Source organism: Macaca nemestrina, chromosome 1 (assembly GCF_043159975.1).
Source record: "Macaca nemestrina isolate mMacNem1 chromosome 1, mMacNem.hap1, whole genome shotgun sequence".
NCBI classification, from domain to species: domain Eukaryota; kingdom Metazoa; phylum Chordata; class Mammalia; order Primates; family Cercopithecidae; genus Macaca; species Macaca nemestrina.
Genome location: NC_092125.1, coordinates 212,973,713 through 212,994,679, shown reverse-complemented (window position 1 = coordinate 212,994,679; position 20,967 = coordinate 212,973,713). Strand labels below are relative to the sequence as shown.

Here is a 20,967-nt window from a genome sequence, read left to right as displayed (position 1 = left end):
CCCTAAATTAAGACCAGCCCAATTCACTTTGCTTGTATAAGGTCTGAAAATGAGGGCATCTTGCTCCTTTCAGTGAAAACCATCCCCAGTAAACAAAACCTATAAAGTATAATTTGGGCAATATGTATCAAAAGGCACTGTTCCTAATCGGCTGTGGGATTAGAGGGAGGAAAAGGCATTGTTCCACAGCTTTATCTCAATGCTGGGTGCACATTAGCATTACCTAGGCTCATCCCAAGCAATTAAATAAGAATCTCTGGAGAAGGGGACCCAGGCATCAGGTGATTCTAAGTGGGAAGGCAGAAATGAAAAGCACTGATCCAACCCTTTCTCATTTCTGAGCAGTGGTATTACATGGAGCAGGGAAACACTGTGATGAAATCATCACCATTTCTGCACTCTTTATAATTAGTTCAACATTGAAATGCTATGGCTTTCTGCCCTTCACAAGACAATAGTGGACTCACATAACAGGATGGCTTGATCACAGGCTGCTTGTGTTCTCTCAAAAGCAACTATACTATTCAGAGCTTAGCTTTTACCTATACAGCATGACAAACCAGTTTTCTCTCCAATCCCAGGACCAGTTCCCCCAACACTGTGGGCTAAATGCACCAGTGTACTGAGAGAGAGATGCTGTTGGTTCAATGAATGCCCAACAAAGGTATTCTATAATGTCTGCATTGCTGGCTCTCCACTTCCCACTTCAATGGCTGCTATTTAGGACCCTCTCTGGACCTACTACTGATAGCCACCACGATTATCTCTACTAATTTCTTCCCCTCATTTCCCCACCTTTACATAGTCTCTGGTTTCCTGTCAGTTTCTTCTTCTAAATCTCAGCTAAAACATCCCTAGCCAGAGTTCTCATTCATTTGTCACACTAGATCACTAGACACAATCTTCACTCTAGGTCCTGATATAACCCTAATTCAGACCACCTCCTACTCCACTAATTTCTTTCTTTTCTTCTTCTTCTCTCTCTCTCTGTTTCTCTTAAATCTAGGACTGCAAATTAGATTTTTAAGTACCTATGAAATGAATCATTAACTAGAACATTCCCAGTTCTTGGGAGTATCTATAAAAGTTATGTTTAAGTTCTTTATTAGGGTGAATACTATATCTTAATTCCACTCTCAAGAAATGATGCTTTCTTCACCTACTTAGAAAAAGAATGTTGTGTCCATTATGATACACACATTTTTTAAAAAGAATACACAGAATCCTATAAAAATCCCAAAAACAAATTTTAGGAAAATAGAAAAGCCCATTCTAAAATTCATATGGAATCTCAAGGGTCCCCAAACAGCCAAAACAATCTCAAAAAAGGAGGACAAACCTAGAGGTCTCACACCTGGATTTTAAAACTTACTACAAAGCTACAACAATCAAGTCAGTATGGTACTGGCGTACAGACAGACATATAGAGCGATGAAAAGAAAAGAGCCCGGAAATAAACCTTCACATATATGGTCAAATGATTTTTGACAAAGGTGCCAAGACTATTAAATGGGTAAAGGATAGTCTTTTCAACTAATGGTGCTAGAAAAACTGGATAGCCACATGCCAAAAAAATGAAGCCAGGCCTTTATCTTAAACCATACATAAAAATTAGATCAATTGAATCATAGTTCCATTCTGAGAGAACACAGAAAAATAAAATCTTTAAAATGAATCACAGATCTAAATGTAAGAGCTAAAAGTATATAATTCCAACAAAGGAACACAGGGGGAAACTTTCAGAACATCAAATTTGGCAATGTTTTCTTAGCTATGACACCAAAAGCACAGACAACAAAAGATAAACTAGACTTCATCAAAATTAAAAAGTTGTGAGCGAGGCATGGTGGCACATGCCTGTCGTCCCAGATACTTGGGAGGATAAGTTGGGGGATCCCTTGTATTCCAGAGACGGAAGCTACAGTGAGTTGTGTCCATGCCCCTGAACTCCAGACTGGTGTACAGAATGAGACCTGTCTCAAAAAATAACCAAAAATTAAAAACTTTCTGTAAAGAACACTATCAACAAAGTGAAAAGGCACCTGACAGGATAGGATAAAATATATGTAAATCGCACATCTGATAAGGAATTGATATCCAGAACATATAAAGAACTCCTACAACTCAACAACAAAACAAGCAACCCAATTAAAAAAGGGGCAAAGGGCTTTCAATAGACATTTCTCCAAAAATAGACAAATGGCCAGTAAGCACTTTAAAGGACGTTCTATATCAATAATCGTTAGCGACATGCAAATATTTTACAAATACACTCTCTCTCCTCGCCTCTCAGCATGTAAAGTTTCTGATACCACCACGGTGATATTAGGAAATACATATTTGGTCTTCATCCTGATTCCTGTCATACAACTTCTAAAAACCTTAGAATCTCCAAAGTCTGTCTTTTTGTATGCTAATGTTGACTGATAGCTAGAGTTGATCATTACAAGGGCATGATTAGAGGGTTAGGACTTTCAGTCCAACCCCCAACCTCAGGGGAAGGAGACGGGCTAAAGGTCAAGCTGATCACCAATGGTCAATAGTTTAACCAATTATGCATATAATGAGGTCTCCAAAAAACCTAGGACACGGTTAAGTGAGCTTCTAGGTAGCTGAACACACGGAAGTTGCTGGAGGGTGGTGCACCAAGGAAGGGCAGAGAAGCTCTGTGCCCCTTCCCCCATACCTCACCCTAGGCATCTCTTCAACTGTATCCTTTGTGTTATCCTTTATAATAAACAAGAAAACATGTTTTCTTGAGATCTGTGAGCTGCTCCAGCAAATTTATCAAACCCAAAGAGGGGATCACGAGATCCCCAACTTGAAGCCAGTCAGTCGAAAGTTCCAGAGGTCCGGATGTATGGCTGGTATCTGAAGGTGTGGGAAGGCAGTCTTGAGGAATGTTTTTAATCTTTCTGTGTCAAGTTTAAATGCATATTCCTAGATTTCGGTTTTTGACCAATTTGAGTCACCACTGAATTGAGATAATTTAACTGTGTTATTATTACAGTTATGTTAAAGCGAACTAAATATGGCCTGAGAAGGACTCCGTATTTCTACATCTGAGTCCCGGTGGATGAACCCTAACTCAGCTTAAAAGGCAGACAAGACTGAAAACCTAACTTAAGAGTATGCAGCTGTAACAACAGATAAGTCTTGGCCAATCCCAGCAGCCATATTTCAACCAATCATAGACTGCTGAGTGTTCAAACAAGGCAAACGTAACCCCATAACCAATTCAGCTGTTTCTGTACCTCACTTCTGATATTTTTTTTACAACACTTTCCCCTTTTTTTGGTCTATAAATTTGTTCTGACCAAAAGGTACCCCTGGAGTCTCTCTGAATTTGCTGTGATTCTGGGGGATGCCTGCACCAATCGTTCACTGCTCAATTAAACTCCTTTAAATTTAATTCGACTAAGTTTTAACAGTTATGAATATGTTTCACAGTCCAGATGTCTTATCACATTTACATTGTATTTCCCCTTTCCTGACTTTCTCTCAGGGATGTCAGCTGCTTTCTGCAGTTATTAATCTCTAGATTACCTCTGCATCCTTTTTATTTTTATTTTTTGTAGAGACCAAGTCTCACTATGTTGCCCAGGCTCATCTCGAACTCCTGGGCTCAAGCTACGCTTCCACCTCAGGCTCCCAAAGTGCTAGGATTACAGGTGTGAGCCACAATGCCCGGCCTCAGCATGCCCCTTATTAATCATTCAACCAGTATTCACATATTAAAAATCCTCTCCATTTGAAATAGTTTAGTGTAATTTATTTCTTACTATAAGACTTTGACAGCTGCACTAAACAGGCATGTGAAAATTTGAAACTGAACTAGAAAAGAAGATGGGCAATTTTCAAGATGATCAAGAGTAATAAGATGTGGATAATAAACAAAATTTTGAATAATATAGTATAGTACTTGAAACTGGAGTAACACTGGCAGTGAAGAGAAATGGAAATATGCTTTACATGAAAAGTATAATAAAATGTTGGCAACATGGTTTCTTTGATATGTCACCTACTTAGGGGTTTTCTACAAAACAAAATACTTCAGAGAACACACACACACACACACACACACACACACACACACAAGGGAGACAGAATTCAGATAGTTTGAGAGTTCATTATTCTTCACAGAGAAAAGGGTCCATCAACTGATGAAAAATTTGGAAGTCAGACTTAGCCCTTCGTGTTACCTAATTATAAGCATGACTAGACATCAGAGGAAAAAAAAAAAAAAGAAACAGTAAATAAATGCATGCACTAAGGAAAAAAGTTTATTGGTTTAGTAAGTAACACTTTTTTTTTTTGGAGACAGGGTCTCACTCTGCCGCCAAGGCTGGAGTGCAAGTAGCACAAGCATGGCTCACTGCAGCCTTGACCTCCTGGGCTCAGGTGAGGCTCCCACTTTAGCCTCCCAATCAGATGAGACTAGAGGCCCACGCCGCCATACCCGGCTACTTTTTGTAGAGTTGGGGTTTCCCTGTGTTGCCCAGGCTGGTCTCAAACTCCTGAGCTCAAGCGAACTGCCCACCTCAGCCTCCCAAAGTGCTGGGATTACAAGCATGAGCCACCTCATCCAGCCCAACATTTTTATTTTCTAATATTCATTCTAAATATCAATGTATAATATTCATTCTTTATACTTAATTGATTCTATCTGCTTTAAATATAACTAAGTTAACCTCTCGTTACTATTCATTGAGAAAATTTAAAATGACCATCTACAAGTTGATTGTGTGTGTTGCTGGCTTTTCATTGATTGCTGAGTCACTGAAATTCACAGTTCTTAGTTCTATAAAGATAGCTAGCTTTTGTATACTACACTTCATAGTTTGTGACTTTTAAGTAATTTTTTTCATTTGATCCCTTATAAAAACAGTCCTGAATTAAGCTTGTCCTCTCATTTCTCTCCCAGCAATCAGCATGCTCCCGTCCACTACAATAAATCTGAACAGACATATATATCCATTTATCTGACTAAACTCAAGACAATATTATGTCTACTATGGTACTTAACCTCTCTGCTGAGCTTTCCCTCAGAGTTCTGTCTGCTCACTTCCCCCACAACACTCTCTGAATCACATATACATTTTTGCAGGAACTATCACAAGCACTTTAAATTGAAGAGTCAAACTGCACAATTTCTTCATTATTCTTAAAACTTACCTGTTCTACTTCTCATCCTTAAATTTACTGACACATACTAATCTCCGTAGCTGAACTGAATTAGCAATTTTCAGAACCATAAAAATCTAAAAATCTGAATGTCACAACCAGATAAAAAATAAATTAGTGGCACTAAAGTGAGTTTCTCCCCTAAATCTATGGGAAATAAATGAAGTCTGATATTCCCAAGAGGTAAACTGGCAAGAAAAATGCTGACAGAGTTTTTCATGACTTCTTAAAACAAATGAGAGGTAGCCAGAGAAACAAACAAGAGTCTCCCAGGATGCATCCAAAAGAAACAGCTGTTCAAATGTAAAAGACAAAATCCTAAACCTTTTTTCTCTGACAGGATTTAAGTGAAAATGAACATCATCAACAAAAGACTGAGCCTACATAAAACAGAAGAAAAGAAATGCTTACAAAATCACAATCAGTTTGGTTCTTACAAAATTCCTTAGCTTGCTGTAATAGTGCTGAATTAATACTCAGATATTCTAAAATGTGGGTTCCAGCCATGTGAATTTGCCAAACAGAATGTAAAACTTAGGGTGAGAAGTCTGAAAAATAATTGTACTTAATCTCTTGCAGCAACATTTAAAAACTAACCACAGAAATGTCAAAAGAAAATAAATGGAATTTTTTTTTTGGCTACAGGCAATACAAAGAGAAGTATAATCAAACATATAAAAGCTGCTTTAGGCACATTTCAAGGTAAGTTACAGGACTGCATAAAAGATTAAACACCTAGGCCAGGCACGGTGACTCACACCTGTAATCCTAGCACTCCGGGAGGCCAAGGCAGGCAGGTTGCTTGAACTCAGGACTTCGAGACCAGCCTGCGCAACTTGGGGAAACCCAGTTCCTACAAAAAAATACAAAAAGTCAGCTAGTCCCAGCTACTCAGGAGGCTAAGACAAGAGGATTGCTTGAGCCTGGGAGGTGGAGACTGCAGTGAACAGAAAACACACCATCGCACTCCAATTTGGGTGGCAGAGTGAAACCTTGGCCAAAAAAAAAAAAGAAGGAAGGATGGAAAGAGAGAAAGAAAAAGAAAGAAAGAAAAAGAAAGAAAAAGAAGGAAGGAAGGAAGGAAGGAAGGAAGGAAGGAAGGAAGGAAGGAAGGAAGGAAGGAAGGAAGGAGAAAAAGAAAGGAAGGAAGAAAGGAAGGAAGGAAGGAAGGAAGGAAGGAAGGAAGGAAGGAAGGAAGGAAGGAAGGAAGGAAGGAAGGAAGAGAGAGGAAACACCTATTAGAAAAAAATGTGATCAAGGTCGCTTTATAAATATGGTTGCAACTAATTTTTTAAATAAAAACAAAAAATGACCAAAAGAGCTGAACACTCTTCTAATCAAGTATCACATTAAAATAAATCTCAACAACTAGAAAAGCCTACCATGATTCTTTACAAGTTGTATTCATGGTACATGGGGACTTGGTGTGGGTCTGGACACCTGCAGTACTGACTGCACTGAGTTGGTCCCCTTGGTGACAAATCTTCCATTTGGTTTTTCTAAGTTGATAATATGTGTAAGTTCTTAAAAACCTACTTTTTGTTAAAAGTGTCAACAAATATTGTCATTAAACACTTTACAAATAACATGCCTTTGCAAATGTCATTAATTTAAAAGTAAGTTATAAAGGCCTATAAAATATTCATATTTATATTTGTGATATGCTAAAGAATCCTGGTAAGCTCACCTCAAATACTGCCTTAGACGGATATGATGTGTTTCAAAGTGGGGGCCTTGAGGAGTGTAAAAACTATAAATTTTGTTTTTTTAAATTAAATCAATACTCATCTATTTCAACAATGAAATGTGATGTTTTCTTAAAGCAAACTTTCACAGCTTCCTCTACTTTATCATGGTTAACAAAGATGCATCAAACTCAGAATTTATATTCTTCACAAAAGGTAACAAAAAAAAAAAAAGCATATGCAGTAAGGAAAAATCGCTATTCAGCTTCATTCGTTTTGTTTGTTTGTTTGTGTTTCCTTTGAGACAGGGTCTCACTCTGCCACCCAGGCTGGAGTTTAATGGTGTAATCCCAGCTCACTGCAGCCTCAACGTCCCAGTCTCCAGCAATCCTCTCACCTCAGCCTCCCAAGCAGCTGGGACTACGATTGTGTGCCATCACACCTGGCTAGTATTTTTTACATTTTTTGTAGAGACAGGGTCTCAGAAGGGCACCATGGCTCAAGCCTATAAACCCATTTCCTTGTGAGGCTGAGGCTGGAGGACTGTATGAGACCAAGATTTAGAAACAAAACCTGCCTTGGCAACAAAGCAAGTCCCATCTCTGCAAAAAATTAAAAAATGAGTCAGTCACCATGGAGCTCGCATACAGTCCCAGCTACCTGAAGAACTGCTTGAGTCCAGGGGGTCAAGGCTGCAGTGAGCTATGATCACACTACTGCATTCCAGCTTGGGTGACAGAGTGAGGCCCTGTCTCTAAAAATAAAAAAAATAAATAAAGAAAAAAACAGCTTACAAAGGCTGGAGCAGTCAATGAACAATTATGAGACAACACAGAGAAATTCTCCTTAGTAAATAAAACAAGATTCCTGGAAGCTGGATAAAGCAAAAATGGTTGTTGGGACCATTCATCATTTGAAACGCATCCTTCACTAATGATGAAAACTGTGGTGTAACAATAAGCATCACGATCAAGCAATACTCCTCAGTGAAGAACTCTGCTTAGTATTTCCAGAGACAATAAAGAATCTAGCCAGTGGGTCATATGCCATCACCATCTCAGTTACTATATATTATATGCTATAGAAGGAGTTCCTCTCCCAGAAAAAAACAGAGAGCCAAATGAAATCCAGAAACAGCAGGCAGATAACACCTATTACCTCACTTCTTTGGCATCATTTTGAGCATGTCTTCTCATTTAATTTCTGTGAATATAGCTCCAAAAGCCTGGAAATCTAGACAACGATGCCAAGAGAAAAAAGAAAAGACCTAGATTTTGATCCTGGTTAATCAGCGCCAGTTTGGTCTTTTTGTAATGGCTACTTTGTGAAAATTAACTAAGTTAAAGCAAATGTGCGTCACCAATTAAGCAGTAAGTAGGAGTCTCTTTTGTTTTTGCTTATCTTGAGAAGTAATTTTAAATAATTCAAATAAACTTCTCTTCAAAAAAAAAAAAAGAATGAAACAAGGCAAAGTTTGGGTAATTTTAAATCTAAAATAGTTTTGTAATTTTCCATAACAACAACTGGCTACTTTCAAGTTAGTGTCCAAAACCCAGGGAGGTCTTAAAGAAAATTCTGATCTCATCTAACAAAAGCTGCTCATGCACAAAGAAGAAAACTGGGCATTAATAGGAACTTCCATAGGTTAAATTATAAAACAGTGTTAGGAGGGTTGGAACTCTCAACTAGAGAGTCTTTTCTCCTGACTCCCTAGAGAGTGTACTTCTCCAGGGAGATTTACTTTGCAATCTGCCACCAAAGGATACCTTTAAATTCCACACTATTTACTCTTTCCAGAGTACAGACATGCTGGGTTTCAAGATTGTTCAAAAGTATTGCCATTTCTGGGGAACTGATAAGAATCTATGCCTATAAAGACTCTGTCTCACCAATTTACCACTGTCTGAAATGTCATAGTCTAAGTCTTTGACTAATTAAACAAAATCTCCAAAGAGGACAAAGTTAGAAAGAACTACAACTCATGTAAAAAAAGGAAATGCACATTAAGCCTTAAAACTTGGCACATAGACAGGTGAGGTGAAGCACCTGTTTATGTGTAAAATCCTGTCTTAACAAAGAGAAAGAAGCAGGTAACGAGATTGCTGAGGAGGTTGGAAACAATATTCTACATTTTCCCTCTTTCATGTTTCAAAACTATGAAATTCACTTTTCTTCGACTTAGCTTCTTTCACTTAGACCTTAGCAGATTCACTGAGTGTCAAACGTTGAGTCACAGACATAGGTAGTTACTTTGGACAAAAATATTTAATTTACAGAAGAAGGGGAGACTGACACATCAAAAAGGACATGTAGCTAAAGAATGGTTTCTTTGATCGTATCCTCAGTTGACCGAACCTGTTTTGTATAGAAGAACAAAACAAATCACCGCCAACAGAAAAGAACCAATCCAACTGTCATCTGAACATCAGAATAGGCAAAGACATGGAAGACATTTCAAACTCTTGGAGATAGCTTCTAAGTTTCACACTAAATCTTGACAGGTAGCCAAATAAAAGAATTAGCAGGCAAGGATACATGCACACACACACATGCACATATATATACACACACACATATATATAAATCTTGAGGGGAACCATGTCTGGCAGGCATACAAATAATAAATGCAACTTACTAAATTCAGGAAATCCTGTTCTGAGGCAGCAATTTACATAATCATAACAACACTCTTACAGGGCAGTAGAATTCTAATTTCCCCCTATATAACAGATGAAGAAACGAAGTTCCAGAGATATTAAATAATTTACCCAATATCATATAACCAGAAAGTAACAAAGCCAGCCCTAGAACCTATGGTTTGACTTCAAGCCTATAATCCTTTCCCCTCTATTCTGAAGGCTCTTCTTTCTACTACCACCCATGAACTTGGTGGGGCACAGAGATATGACTAAGAAAACGTCTTTCCAAAAGAAACACAATTGTCTTAAGACCACCCTCCCATGGAAGCTCATCAAATAATCAGAAAAGATTAATCATGGAAGAGAGAAGAGACTAAAGCTATCACCACATCAAGAGAGACTTTTCATTTTACTTCTGAGGGTAACTCTTCAGAGATTCTCCAGGAGATTTAACATTCATAGTAAGACAACCTTTGTTCACACTGAAGTCTCATTCCTCACCTTCCTGCCACCTCCCAGGAGCTCAGAGGAACTTTGTCTCAGACTATTGTAATTTGGACTCATTCATTTCACCTAAAAATCATTTACTTCCCCTCTAAAATTCCCTACAGCCCATTCCCCACCCTGCTTCCCTCTCCCCTATGAAGAGGGTACTCAAGCCTCAACCATCTCTCCCTTCTTTGTGTTTCCTATGTGCAGGACTCTTATGTATCCATGCACATTGATAAATCTGTCTATCGTCAGTCATTTCAGCAAACCCTCAGAGGGCAGAAGGGAAGCTTTGCATCAGCCCCTGCAAACTGTTTCAACTGTTAAACCTAAAAAAAAACTTGAGTTTCCCACAGAACTCTTCATTTTTCTAGGTATGCTAGTTTAGAAAAACTTCCTCACCATATCAACAAATGTTAACATATTGCTAGGAGACAGATGAATCCATAGAAGCTTCCCTCGGTCTGAAAGGATGGAGGGGAAAAAAGGGCAGTGAACCAGGTGTGATTTACTGGGTTCATTCATCAGATTTAGGCAAAATGGTGGCAAAACAGACCACAAAAGAATGCAACACAATATTTGGTGGCCATTCTCCCTGGTATTCATGTACTCTGGTTTCTAAAGGCACCTGATAAAATGGCATATAGAACAGCACTTGAGAGGTTCAACAAGTGAGATGCTGGGAGACCATCTTTTCAAACACAAACTATGCATTTGTGAGCAGCCTATCTTTCAGAAAACTTAAGTCCTTTGGGTCAACTGCTTGGGTCAAATCACAACTTGAAACAGTAAGAATTTCAAATGGAAAACTAAGCTATTTCCCTTACATGCCAGTTATCAACTGCTTGTCTTTCATATCAAAATTCACCCTGTTTGCCTGTAATGAGAAAATGGATCTGAGCTCTATAAATATTTTAATATTTGGGCTGACACAACATTAAATTTTCTCAGTAGAAGGTCCTAGAGATATGTAGGAGGAAAGGGTTTTGCTCCCTGGTTCCTGGTTCCTGGAGAAGCCCAGATAGCTTCTCCAAAAGATGGCTTCTCTAGTGACCGGCTTCCCTCACGGGCATAGCTTCATCAGAGCAAGATTTCTGCTTCAGTGCACAGCAAGCAACAGTACCCAGCAGCCAAGAGCTACTCCTGGTATTCCCTCAGGAAGATACGCAGCACAGGGTCTTTTCTAAGAAACCTCCCTGCGAACAGCTTTCCCTCGGCATCCTAGAGGGCAGAATTCTGACAAGTTCTGAGGGTGGATTTTCAGTAAGTTCCACTGAAATGGCACCACTGCCATTCAGAAAGCCACACCATGCCCTCTCCAACAAGGTCAAGATCTTAGCCCAGGGTAGTGGTAGCAGTCTCTCACCTAAAACTACCACAAAAAATAAGAGGTAGGTTTGGTAGGCCTCTTTTGGATTTTAGAGGCAACATATACACTACATCTGAATGTGCCACCTTAACCGATTACAGAGTGACCTAGGAAGTTACCAATTTTGAGTAAGGAACACAATATATGAAGGTTCAACAGCAAATTAGGGATGGGCAGTGCAAGCTGCTCTACCACTTGGGACTTTTGATCCAGTAGATCTAATGCTTTGAATTGTCTATGGGAAATAGACATGCTGTAAGGAGCCTTTTAGCCAGCGTGCACTGCATTAGCTCTTGGCTATAAGAGATTGGTGCTGGAGAAGCAAGCTTTCCCCAATACTTAATAGGGCAAATTTCCAGCAAGTTCCAGAACAAAGAGTTTCAGCAAGTTCTGAACAGTAACACAGTGGCTTTTCTACCACAGCCTTTGGCTCAGCCCTAAAGAGAAAGGCTCCCTATCTGAGCCTCTACTCAGCCCTAAGGTAAGCATTTGCTCTTTGTATCTGCTATTCTTATGTTCTTGAGAGTGCACAGTTTTTCTCTCCTGATTAGACTCAGATTAATACACCTTAAGTTGCGAGGCTGTGTTCAGTCTAAGAAACCCAATACAAGAACCTCATTTAAACAAACAGGAGCTCATTTTGTTTTGTTTTCAATGTTTAAAACTCAAAATTATATAGGAATAATTTAGACCAAGTTTAGGCACAGCACTAAGTTCTTGACAAACTTATTTATATATTCATTAACAGGGCTATTTCAGTCATGGTTTGGCAAACTGTACATTCCTTTTCCCGACATTCTGTAGTCTAAAATGTAATTAATCAGCACATGGCCAGGAGTTCGAGGCCAATCTGAGCAACATAGCAAGACTCTATCTCTAAAAAACTTTAACCAAAAAAAAAAAAAAAATTAGCCGGGCATGGTGGCATGAGCCTGTAGTCTCAGCTAACTGGGAAACTGAGACAAGAAGATCACTTGAGTCCAAGAGTTAGAGGTTACAGTGAGCTGTGATCACGCCACCACTGTACTCCAGCCTGGGCCACAGGGCAAGAACCTGTCTCTAAAAAAATAACAAAGAAGGAATAAAAATTGTCTCTAAAAAAAATGAAGAATAAAAAATAAAATCAGCCCCTAACTTATAATCACCATCTTTAACATTATTTTTAGCAATTCCTGATCTCTCCTATTATTCAAGCTCTAAAAGGTCTGAAATATGGAGGCTAAAATCACAAATAATGTTATAAAAATGATTTTCATTATCAAAAGAGTAGCTCTTACATGTAAATACTGATAATCTCACACAGGTCAAGGTTATTGGCTTGACTCACTCCACATTCCCTAAGGGACTGTTAAGCCAACTCTTAACCACAAGGAAATCCAAACAAGCTTGCAACAGTAGGTCGGTGCAAGCTAAACAATGTATCTTGGCAAACAGCTTAAGTGCAAGGAACACATAGGAACATCTTTAAACAGTGTCTGAATGTCTGTTGTTCCCATTAAGTAGAAATACACTAAGGGGTTCACAATTCTTTTAACAGTTCAACAAAAACTTAAGCCTATCAAATTACAATAATAGACTCAGAAAATAACCAAACCAACAAACAAAAAATCCCACTGATGCTACTCAAGAGGGGAAGACACCAAGTTTTCACATAAGTAGAAAATAACCATCAATGCTTCACCCCAAAGGGGTGGAGACAGTAGCAGATTAAGCATCGAAAAGCAAATCAGTGCTTTGTGGGGGGGTTTTAAGTAAACTTTAGAATTAAACTCTAATTTCTTCAACAACAAAAATGAAAACTAAATATCACTGACAGTTAATTTTTAATGACTCCAGAATGAAATGTGTGAAATTTGTTAGTAGCCATCTTTATGAACGGTTAAGTCTGAAAAGATGCCAAAGACAAACTAGAAATTACAAGTAATGTTTTATGTTACTGCTTAGGAGTCTCTTTAGAAAAACAAAAATTATGCTTTTACAAGGACATTTCTTATTTTTAAAAAAAAGGTTTATCTTACTTGAGAGAGTCCAGGGGACGATGCATGTCCCGGGGGCGTTGCCGCAAGATTTGGATGCCCCTTGTTTATTTCATGTGCTGAATAAGGGGATGGGGTAGGGGTTCCCGGCTGTCTTGCTACTTGTGTTACCTGTGAGGAAATCAATATTTAGTAAGAACTTTATATTAGTAAATCAATCTTAATAAATACAGCTGAACTATCTGATTTTTAATTGGATTTCCTGCCTCACAACTTACACTAAAATAAGCACCTGACTGAACAAACACTTAAATTTTTCAAAACTGAAAAAAATAGATTTCTTAAAAAATATACACATGAATATTCTCATCAATTTGATCAAAGATTCTTGAAGCATGATCTCAAAAGCAAAAATCTTGAAAACACATGCTACAGGAAAGAAACAATACTTGAAACTACAAACTGTATGATACCATTTTGTAAAAGGAACAGAAAAGAAATAAATGGTTGAAAGAGGAAGGAGATGACTACAGAAGAGGAATAAGGAGAGTTTTGAGGGTGACAGAACTGTCTGTATCATGCTTATAGTGAGAACTGAATGTCTCCGTGCTTGTCAAGACTTATGGACGTATACACTAAAAAGGGTGAATCTTACAAAATTACATCTCAATAAATCTAAACTCCAAAAATGGTAAGTTACTTATACGACATAATCTCATTTTTGTCTTTAAAAACGTATATCTGGCCAGGTGCTGTGGCTGATTCCTGTAATCCCAGCACTTTGGGAGGCCAACACAAGAAGACTGCTTAAGAACAGAAGTTTCAGACCAGCCTGTGCAACACAGCAAGACTTCATCTCTATTTTTAAAAAATATTTTTTTTCATTAGCTAGGCATGGTGGCATCCACCTGTAGACATAGCTACTTGGGAAGCTGAGGCAAAAGGACTGCTTGGGCCCAGGAGTTCAAGGATTACAGTGAGCTATGATCACACCACTGTCCTATAACCTGGGTGACAGAGGAAGACCCTATCTCTTTAAATACAAAAAATTTTTTAAAAAGGACATCTAAACATGTGTATACATACACATGTGTAGGAATGTTTCTATACACATATTTGTTTATGTAGGTATATAATATACACATACACATCTAAAAACATGTATATATATTTTTAAAGATCTGTAAGGAAACACACCAAAATCATAACAGAAAGCATTGCAGGTATTTCTTTATTTTCTCATTTACATTTTCTAATATAATACAATAATCATAAATTTATACAACTGAAAAAATGTTTTTAGGTAACCAAAAATTTTATTTTCTCCATTTTTTGCAGGCAGTAAATTGCTCATCAGCCCATGACAGATATGAAACCACTTTACTCAGACCCCTAGTGGAAGTGTCTACCAATCAATCCTAGCCAGCTCTTCCCTCTCATAGTCTAATCCAGACTAACACTGATGGTTTTGCAAACTTTCATGAATTATGGACAGTTCTGTACTCTGCTAAAATCAAAGAAGCCATTCTCCTTAAGCAATAGTTCTTAAATTTGAGAGGAACATGAACCCTTTGCCAATCTAGAATAAAATACAGACTTCTCAGAATCATATTATTAAATGCATAAAATATATAGGATTATGACAACAAGTGATCTATATTGAAATACAGGTATAAAAATATTAAATTCCTGACATAGTAATATACGTTCTTTATTGGTGCATTAAATATAATAACTAACAGCAATTGTTGTCTATAGTCATAATACAAAGAAATGTTAAAATTCATCATTAGACATATTCTCTACTTTCAGTTCATAGGTCTTCTGAATTTTATCATAAAGTTAAAAACTCTGCCCAGGGAAAAAGGAAAATGGCCTGGAATTCACTCAGTCAAAAGGTCTGAAGAAAATCTAGTCCCTGGTACTCTAACCTTCAAATCACTTACAACTCTCTAAACAGACAGAAACATCTTCAGGATCAGCTACCCGATCCCAATACTGAAATCAAATGGACTCACACAGAACTAACTAGAACTAAAAGCTTACGAGTTAAAAGACACATAAATGATGCTACAAATAATTGTAACTAGTTTCATCCCTGTTTTGTAAATAACTTTGATTATGATTTTCTTGGGAATCTTTTTTCTTGGGAAAATTTTGTTTCCAATTTTGAGTGACTATTACCTTTATAAGGGCATAAAGTTTACCATGAAATGTAACAGCGTATATAAATCTCACCAAGGAAATTTTTCAAAGGAGAAAAGTTGGACTGCTATGTAAACATCTACTTTAGAAAATCAATAATCAGAAATGAAGAGTTCTTATAAGTAAATTTCTTACCAACAAAGCTTATGAATTTATATTATTTCCCATGTTTTAGAATTAATTATTTTGATATTTTGCTAAAGTAAAACCTCAATATGAATACACATTTTTAACATGGGAAAAATTCTGTACAGTGAAATAAAGTAAAAATAAAAAGAGAGCAAAGAAGTTAACTATATAAAATCTTAGACCAGTTTTCAGATTTATTCTGATAAAAATTAAATATCAAATTTGCCCATGACAACAAATCATAGTAAAGTTTTTAAATACTATTGATAAAAAATATTAAAATACATTATATGTTTATCAACTAAACTAACAAAAGTAAGTTAAAAACAAATCTTTGCCCCATTATTGGCAGGGATCTAAGGAAGCAGGACACAGATAAGATACTGTGAATCGGTTACTATCTTCCCAGGATTATAGAACAATGTGTCACCAAGTAAATGCTTCAAAACAATCACTCCAAAATTATTTCACTTTAGAGTACATACCCTAAAGAAAATCTCACCTCAAAAATTAGGAACTTAAAGATATATCCAGCAGCATTTCACATGATGGCAAAAACAGGTAGAAATACCAACTAATGGGAAAATGAAGTAACATAACTGAACTAAATACATACAAAATATAAACCCGTACACTGCAGAGTTGTAAAGAAAAATACATCTGCAGAGTTGTAAAGATTGTAAGCTATGTTTCCTACAGAACTATAAAGAGGTACTGACATATACTAAAGAATACTGAAAGAACAAATTAAATCATTACAAATAAAATTAGTATCCACTGGTTTGTCAGAAAACTATTATATTGCCCCATAAAACACAAATGTTGGAGAGAAGGAGAAAAAGCATTGTGCCAAAGCCAAAAGTGGTATGCTCTTGCTACATAAAAAACTTCCTTAAAGGAAACACCGATGAAAAACAACTTTCATGGGTATATGCCTATGGTATGCATCCTTTGCAACTCTAAATAGTTCTGCCTAACTAGTAATCCTTTGGTATCAGATATTCTAAAAGGGCACTTCCTCCTAAATTGAGGGATGTCTACTAATAAAAGCAGGTCAAAGAAAATAAGTCTGCATCAAAATAATAGAAGAACTAGAATTTCTAATAAATTCTTTCTAGAAACAGGCTGTTACATATAATAAAAATCTCTCAGCTTCACTGTGCTGTATTCAATTCAAATAAGATCCGCTATTACATATGTCACACTGCATTAGGCATTCCATATTTGCTTTTAGTGTATTTGTTACAGGGCTTAATGTCTCTGCCAGGGAAAAAAGGTATACCATCTTTAACTAGAAATTATACAGAACAGAAATAGTTAGCACAATCTTATCCCAAAGAAATGCCACAAAGGCTAATAAAATTGCCATAGATAAAAATCAAATTTAGACTAAAATTTAAATACCTCTTGCAAAATATTCCTAAATTAATGATTAACGAATCTTATACTATCTAGCTAAGGGTGCTTCTCTCTTGCTAAACTGTTCAATTTCAGGTCATACTGTTGAAATCCATCTCCTTTAAAGGTAGTAGCAAGAAGTTATTATGCAAAGAAAACAACGTACATTTTCCCATTATTTGAAAGAAATTGCTACCTTCTCAACTATGAAGGCTGGGAGGGAGCAGAGGTGTAGAACAGCTGATAACAGCAACTACTTAACTACCTCCAAAGCTAAACAGATTGTTGTCTTTTCTATAATACTAATCCTAAGCAAAATACATCAACCATTTCTTGTAGTGCAATATATGTTTGTGTGTACTGCTTATTGTGTTTAAAAGAAAATATGCCCAAGAAACGTTTTTGTTTCTTATAGATATTATATTTTTGCATTGGTAACAATGTGGGGCTTACAAAATTTTCATTCTCTTTCTGGTAGAAATGTAAACTGGTACAACCACTTTGGGAAGCAATTTGGCATTAGCTGGTAAGCTCGGAAACAGTCATGCCCTATGACCCAGCCATTCCACTCCCAGATATACTTCTGGGAAAAAACAATGAAAACGTGCCCCAGGGTACAAGAACAAAAATGTTTATAGTTGTATTGTTTTAATAACCAAAAACTGGAAACAACCCAAGTGTTCATTAATAGAATTGATCAATAATGAAATTTTCATACACAGAAAATTTTCCTATACAGAAACAGAATAAAAAACTAGCATAACACAATTTAGATGACCCTCATAAATGGTACTGAGTAAAAGATTAAGAACAATATATAAAGTATGACTCCATTTATCCAAATACCCAAAACCAGCAAAACTGGACCATATTAGTCAATAGAGGTATATACATGTTTAGCAACACTATAAAGAGAAGCAGGAAAATGACTTTTAAAAGGCAGATAGTATTATTTCTGGGGAGAGAGGAAATTATGACACGTCATGTAATTTTTTTAAAAATTGGTTTGAAACATTTTTTTTGCTTTAAAATTATTTGTTAAACTCTACCTTTAAGTTTTATGTACTTTTATGAATGTGTATTTTAATCCTCTTCCATACCACCTACCTCAAAAACAAGATTAAAGACAAAAACAAGTGAACTACTAACACCTGTGATAAAATATCACTTACACTGGTATTACACTGTTACTCTGCATAGTAGAAAGAAAATTTAAAAAGAAATACTGCTGGAAGAAAGAAAAGCTCTAAAATTTTGACTCAGTGGAAACTTCAGGTAGCTAGTGATTTTTCATTCAAGATTTCCACCAAAAAATAATCTCCTATAAAATTAACGACATTTGGTGGTTGGTGACCAATATTAACTTCACAGAGTTTTACAAAAATTTAAAGTAGACCATAAAGATCGTGCAAGTTAAGATTAGTCATTAGGTATAAAATGTATTTATCTAGCACTAACTTATCAGATTTGATTATATTCTGCCCAATTAAGAGCTATCATACATAAACCACAATGTTCAAATAACAAATAAAATATGGAAAACAAAGTTTCCTTAATATGATCATCCTTACATGACTCCAGAGCAAGGGAAATACCCCCTGAAGGAAACAAAATGGGGAAAAAAACTGGCCAGATGTAAACAACAGAGATTAGGGACTATGAAAAACGGTAGAGAATGGCCACTACCCAGGGGGCAGCAGATACTGAGATACTGGCATGCAGGAATTCCAGATAAGCAATGCTACTTCTTCAAAATTTTCAAGAGTAACCAAAAATAAGGCTTTCTGCATGAAATTGTCCTGATTTCCCATACACACTACATGCCAAATAAACCATATACTGGTATATTAAATACACAGGCAGCCAGAGTATGAACATGGCTCTAGGGGTATGTCATGATCATCATCAAATATAAACTTGCTTTTTAATTTTTTTTTAGGTGATGGGGTCTCATTGTGTTGCCCAGGCTGGGGTGCACTGGTGTGATCACAGCTCACTGCAGCCTCCATCTCCCAGTGATCCACCCACCTCAGGCTACAGAGTATCTGGGACTACAGGCACATGCCACCATGGCTCAGTAATGTGTGTGTGTGTGTTTTGTAGAGACAAGTTCTCATTGTGTTGTCCGGATGGCTCAGTAATGTGTGTGTGTGTGTGTGTGTGTGTGTGTGTGTGTGTTTTGTAGAGACAAGTTCTCATTGTGTTGTCCGGATGGCTCAGTAATATGTGTGTGTGTGTGTGTGTGTGTGTGTGTGTGTGTGTGTGTGTGTGTGTTTTGTAGAGACAAGTTCTCATTGTGTTGTCTGGACAGGTCTCAAACTCTGAAACTCAAGTGATCTTCCTACCTCCGCTTCCCAAGGTGCCAGGATCACAGGTATGAGCCACTACACCTGGCCAAACTTTCTATAAATACTCAGATATAGACTTGTGACTGGATTCTACACAAATAGGCATTGACTGAAAACAGATATATTGTTAAATATAACACACGCAGAAAGCACTATGTTTTTATTGTATATATTTTATATAATATGAATAAAAACATACTGCTTTTAAAAGTATAGTAATTAATCAGTTACTAAAAGAATAACAGGAAACTCCAGGATTCCTATCAAGTAAATTAAATTTTCAGCAACAAATGATTCATATAAAGGTAAAAGGCACACGGTTTATGTGTGTGACGTCCCTTATTTTATAAATCCCAAGATAAAGTTTATTTAGCGAGGTCACCTAAAAACATTTCAGCAGCTGCAACTCATACACAGAAATAACCAAGTCCCATTCTGGGTAGTTCGGAAAGATCCCAAAGCTCTTCTTACCTGGGTAATTTCTATAGTTTATGCTCCTCAAGCAGCAGAATAGATAAGTGAAGTCTTTCCCTTCATTAATATTTTGTATCATCCTAGTTCTTCCTTCAGATCATTTATTTTCCAAAATCCATAGATATTGAGAACTAAATAAAAGCTGGTCTGCTCAACTAAAAGGAGCACTACAGTGGATACTAGGATGGAAGTTTTACTTATACCTGACACTATTTGAATTCTGTTAATATCACTGCCAATCCACAACCACCAAGAAAAAAAGAGAAAGAAATAGAAAATGGTATTCCTCCTTGCTCTACTCTTACCTATACTTAATAAGTTGAATTACATGAAATTCCAGATTTACAGATATTCAAGTATATTTTAACCTTAAAAAAGAAAAGGTAATTTTATATGATTTGAGTAATACTTAAAAACTCAAGCAAACACACACCATATATGTTCTACTATGGACTTTGTCAGCACTGGGTTTAATTCTGAGGGTTGCTTTTCTTATTTACTAACTGTCCAACAGAAACAGGAAAATGTTCTATTTCAAAGAACATTTCAAAGTTGGAGGGTCAGTAACAATGCTAACAAACGAAAAAATAAATAAGAAAGAAACACTTCCAAAAATGTCTAGGTATTAAAGGTTAGCGAAAGTGGACCATATGTGAATCCTTGAGGACCACAGGGCAAACTATTTTTATTGAGACGGTCTGTATCGCCTAGGCAGGTGTACAGTGGCCCGATCTCGGCTCACTGCAGGTTCCAACTACCTCCCAGGATCAAGTGATCCTCCCAACTCAGCCTCCTGAGTAGCTGGGACTACAGGCGTGCACTACCACTCCCAGCTAATTTTTTATTTTTTGTAGAGACAAGATTTCGCCATGTTGCCCAGGCTGGTCTTAAACTTATGGGCTCAAGGAGTCCACCCGCCTTGGCCCTCCAAAGTGCTGAAATTACAGGCGTGCATCACCGCATCCAGCCAGGGTGGATTCAAATCTAAGATGGCTCTCAGTATTCCTATACTTGGTGTACACACCCTGAATAATTCCCTCCTCTGAAGAAAGAGGGGGGCCAGTGAATATA

The 20,967-nt window shown here is 37.0% G+C and overlaps 1 protein-coding gene across 35 annotated transcripts in view; it reads right to left on the bottom strand.

Moving 5' to 3' along the window:
- LOC105483079 (eukaryotic translation initiation factor 4 gamma 3) overlaps nucleotides 1-20,967 on the bottom strand; it is a 369,254-nt gene that overhangs the window by 218,379 nt on the left and 129,908 nt on the right. For 29 of the 35 annotated variants that reach the window (XR_011625213.1, XM_071099229.1, XM_071099204.1 and 26 more), the window contains one exon: nucleotides 13,385-13,513. The exons of 3 other annotated variants lie outside the window; for them this stretch is intronic. Coding sequence is in view for 15 of the 32 variants with exons in the window: in XM_071099120.1 (XP_070955221.1) it covers nucleotides 13,385-13,513 (129 nt within the window). In the remaining 17 variants the exon portion in view is untranslated. Of the gene's footprint in view, nucleotides 1-13,384; nucleotides 13,516-20,967 lie in introns of those variants that run through there. 3 more of the 35 variants (XM_071099199.1, XM_071099206.1, XM_071099226.1) reach the window with 2 other exon arrangements.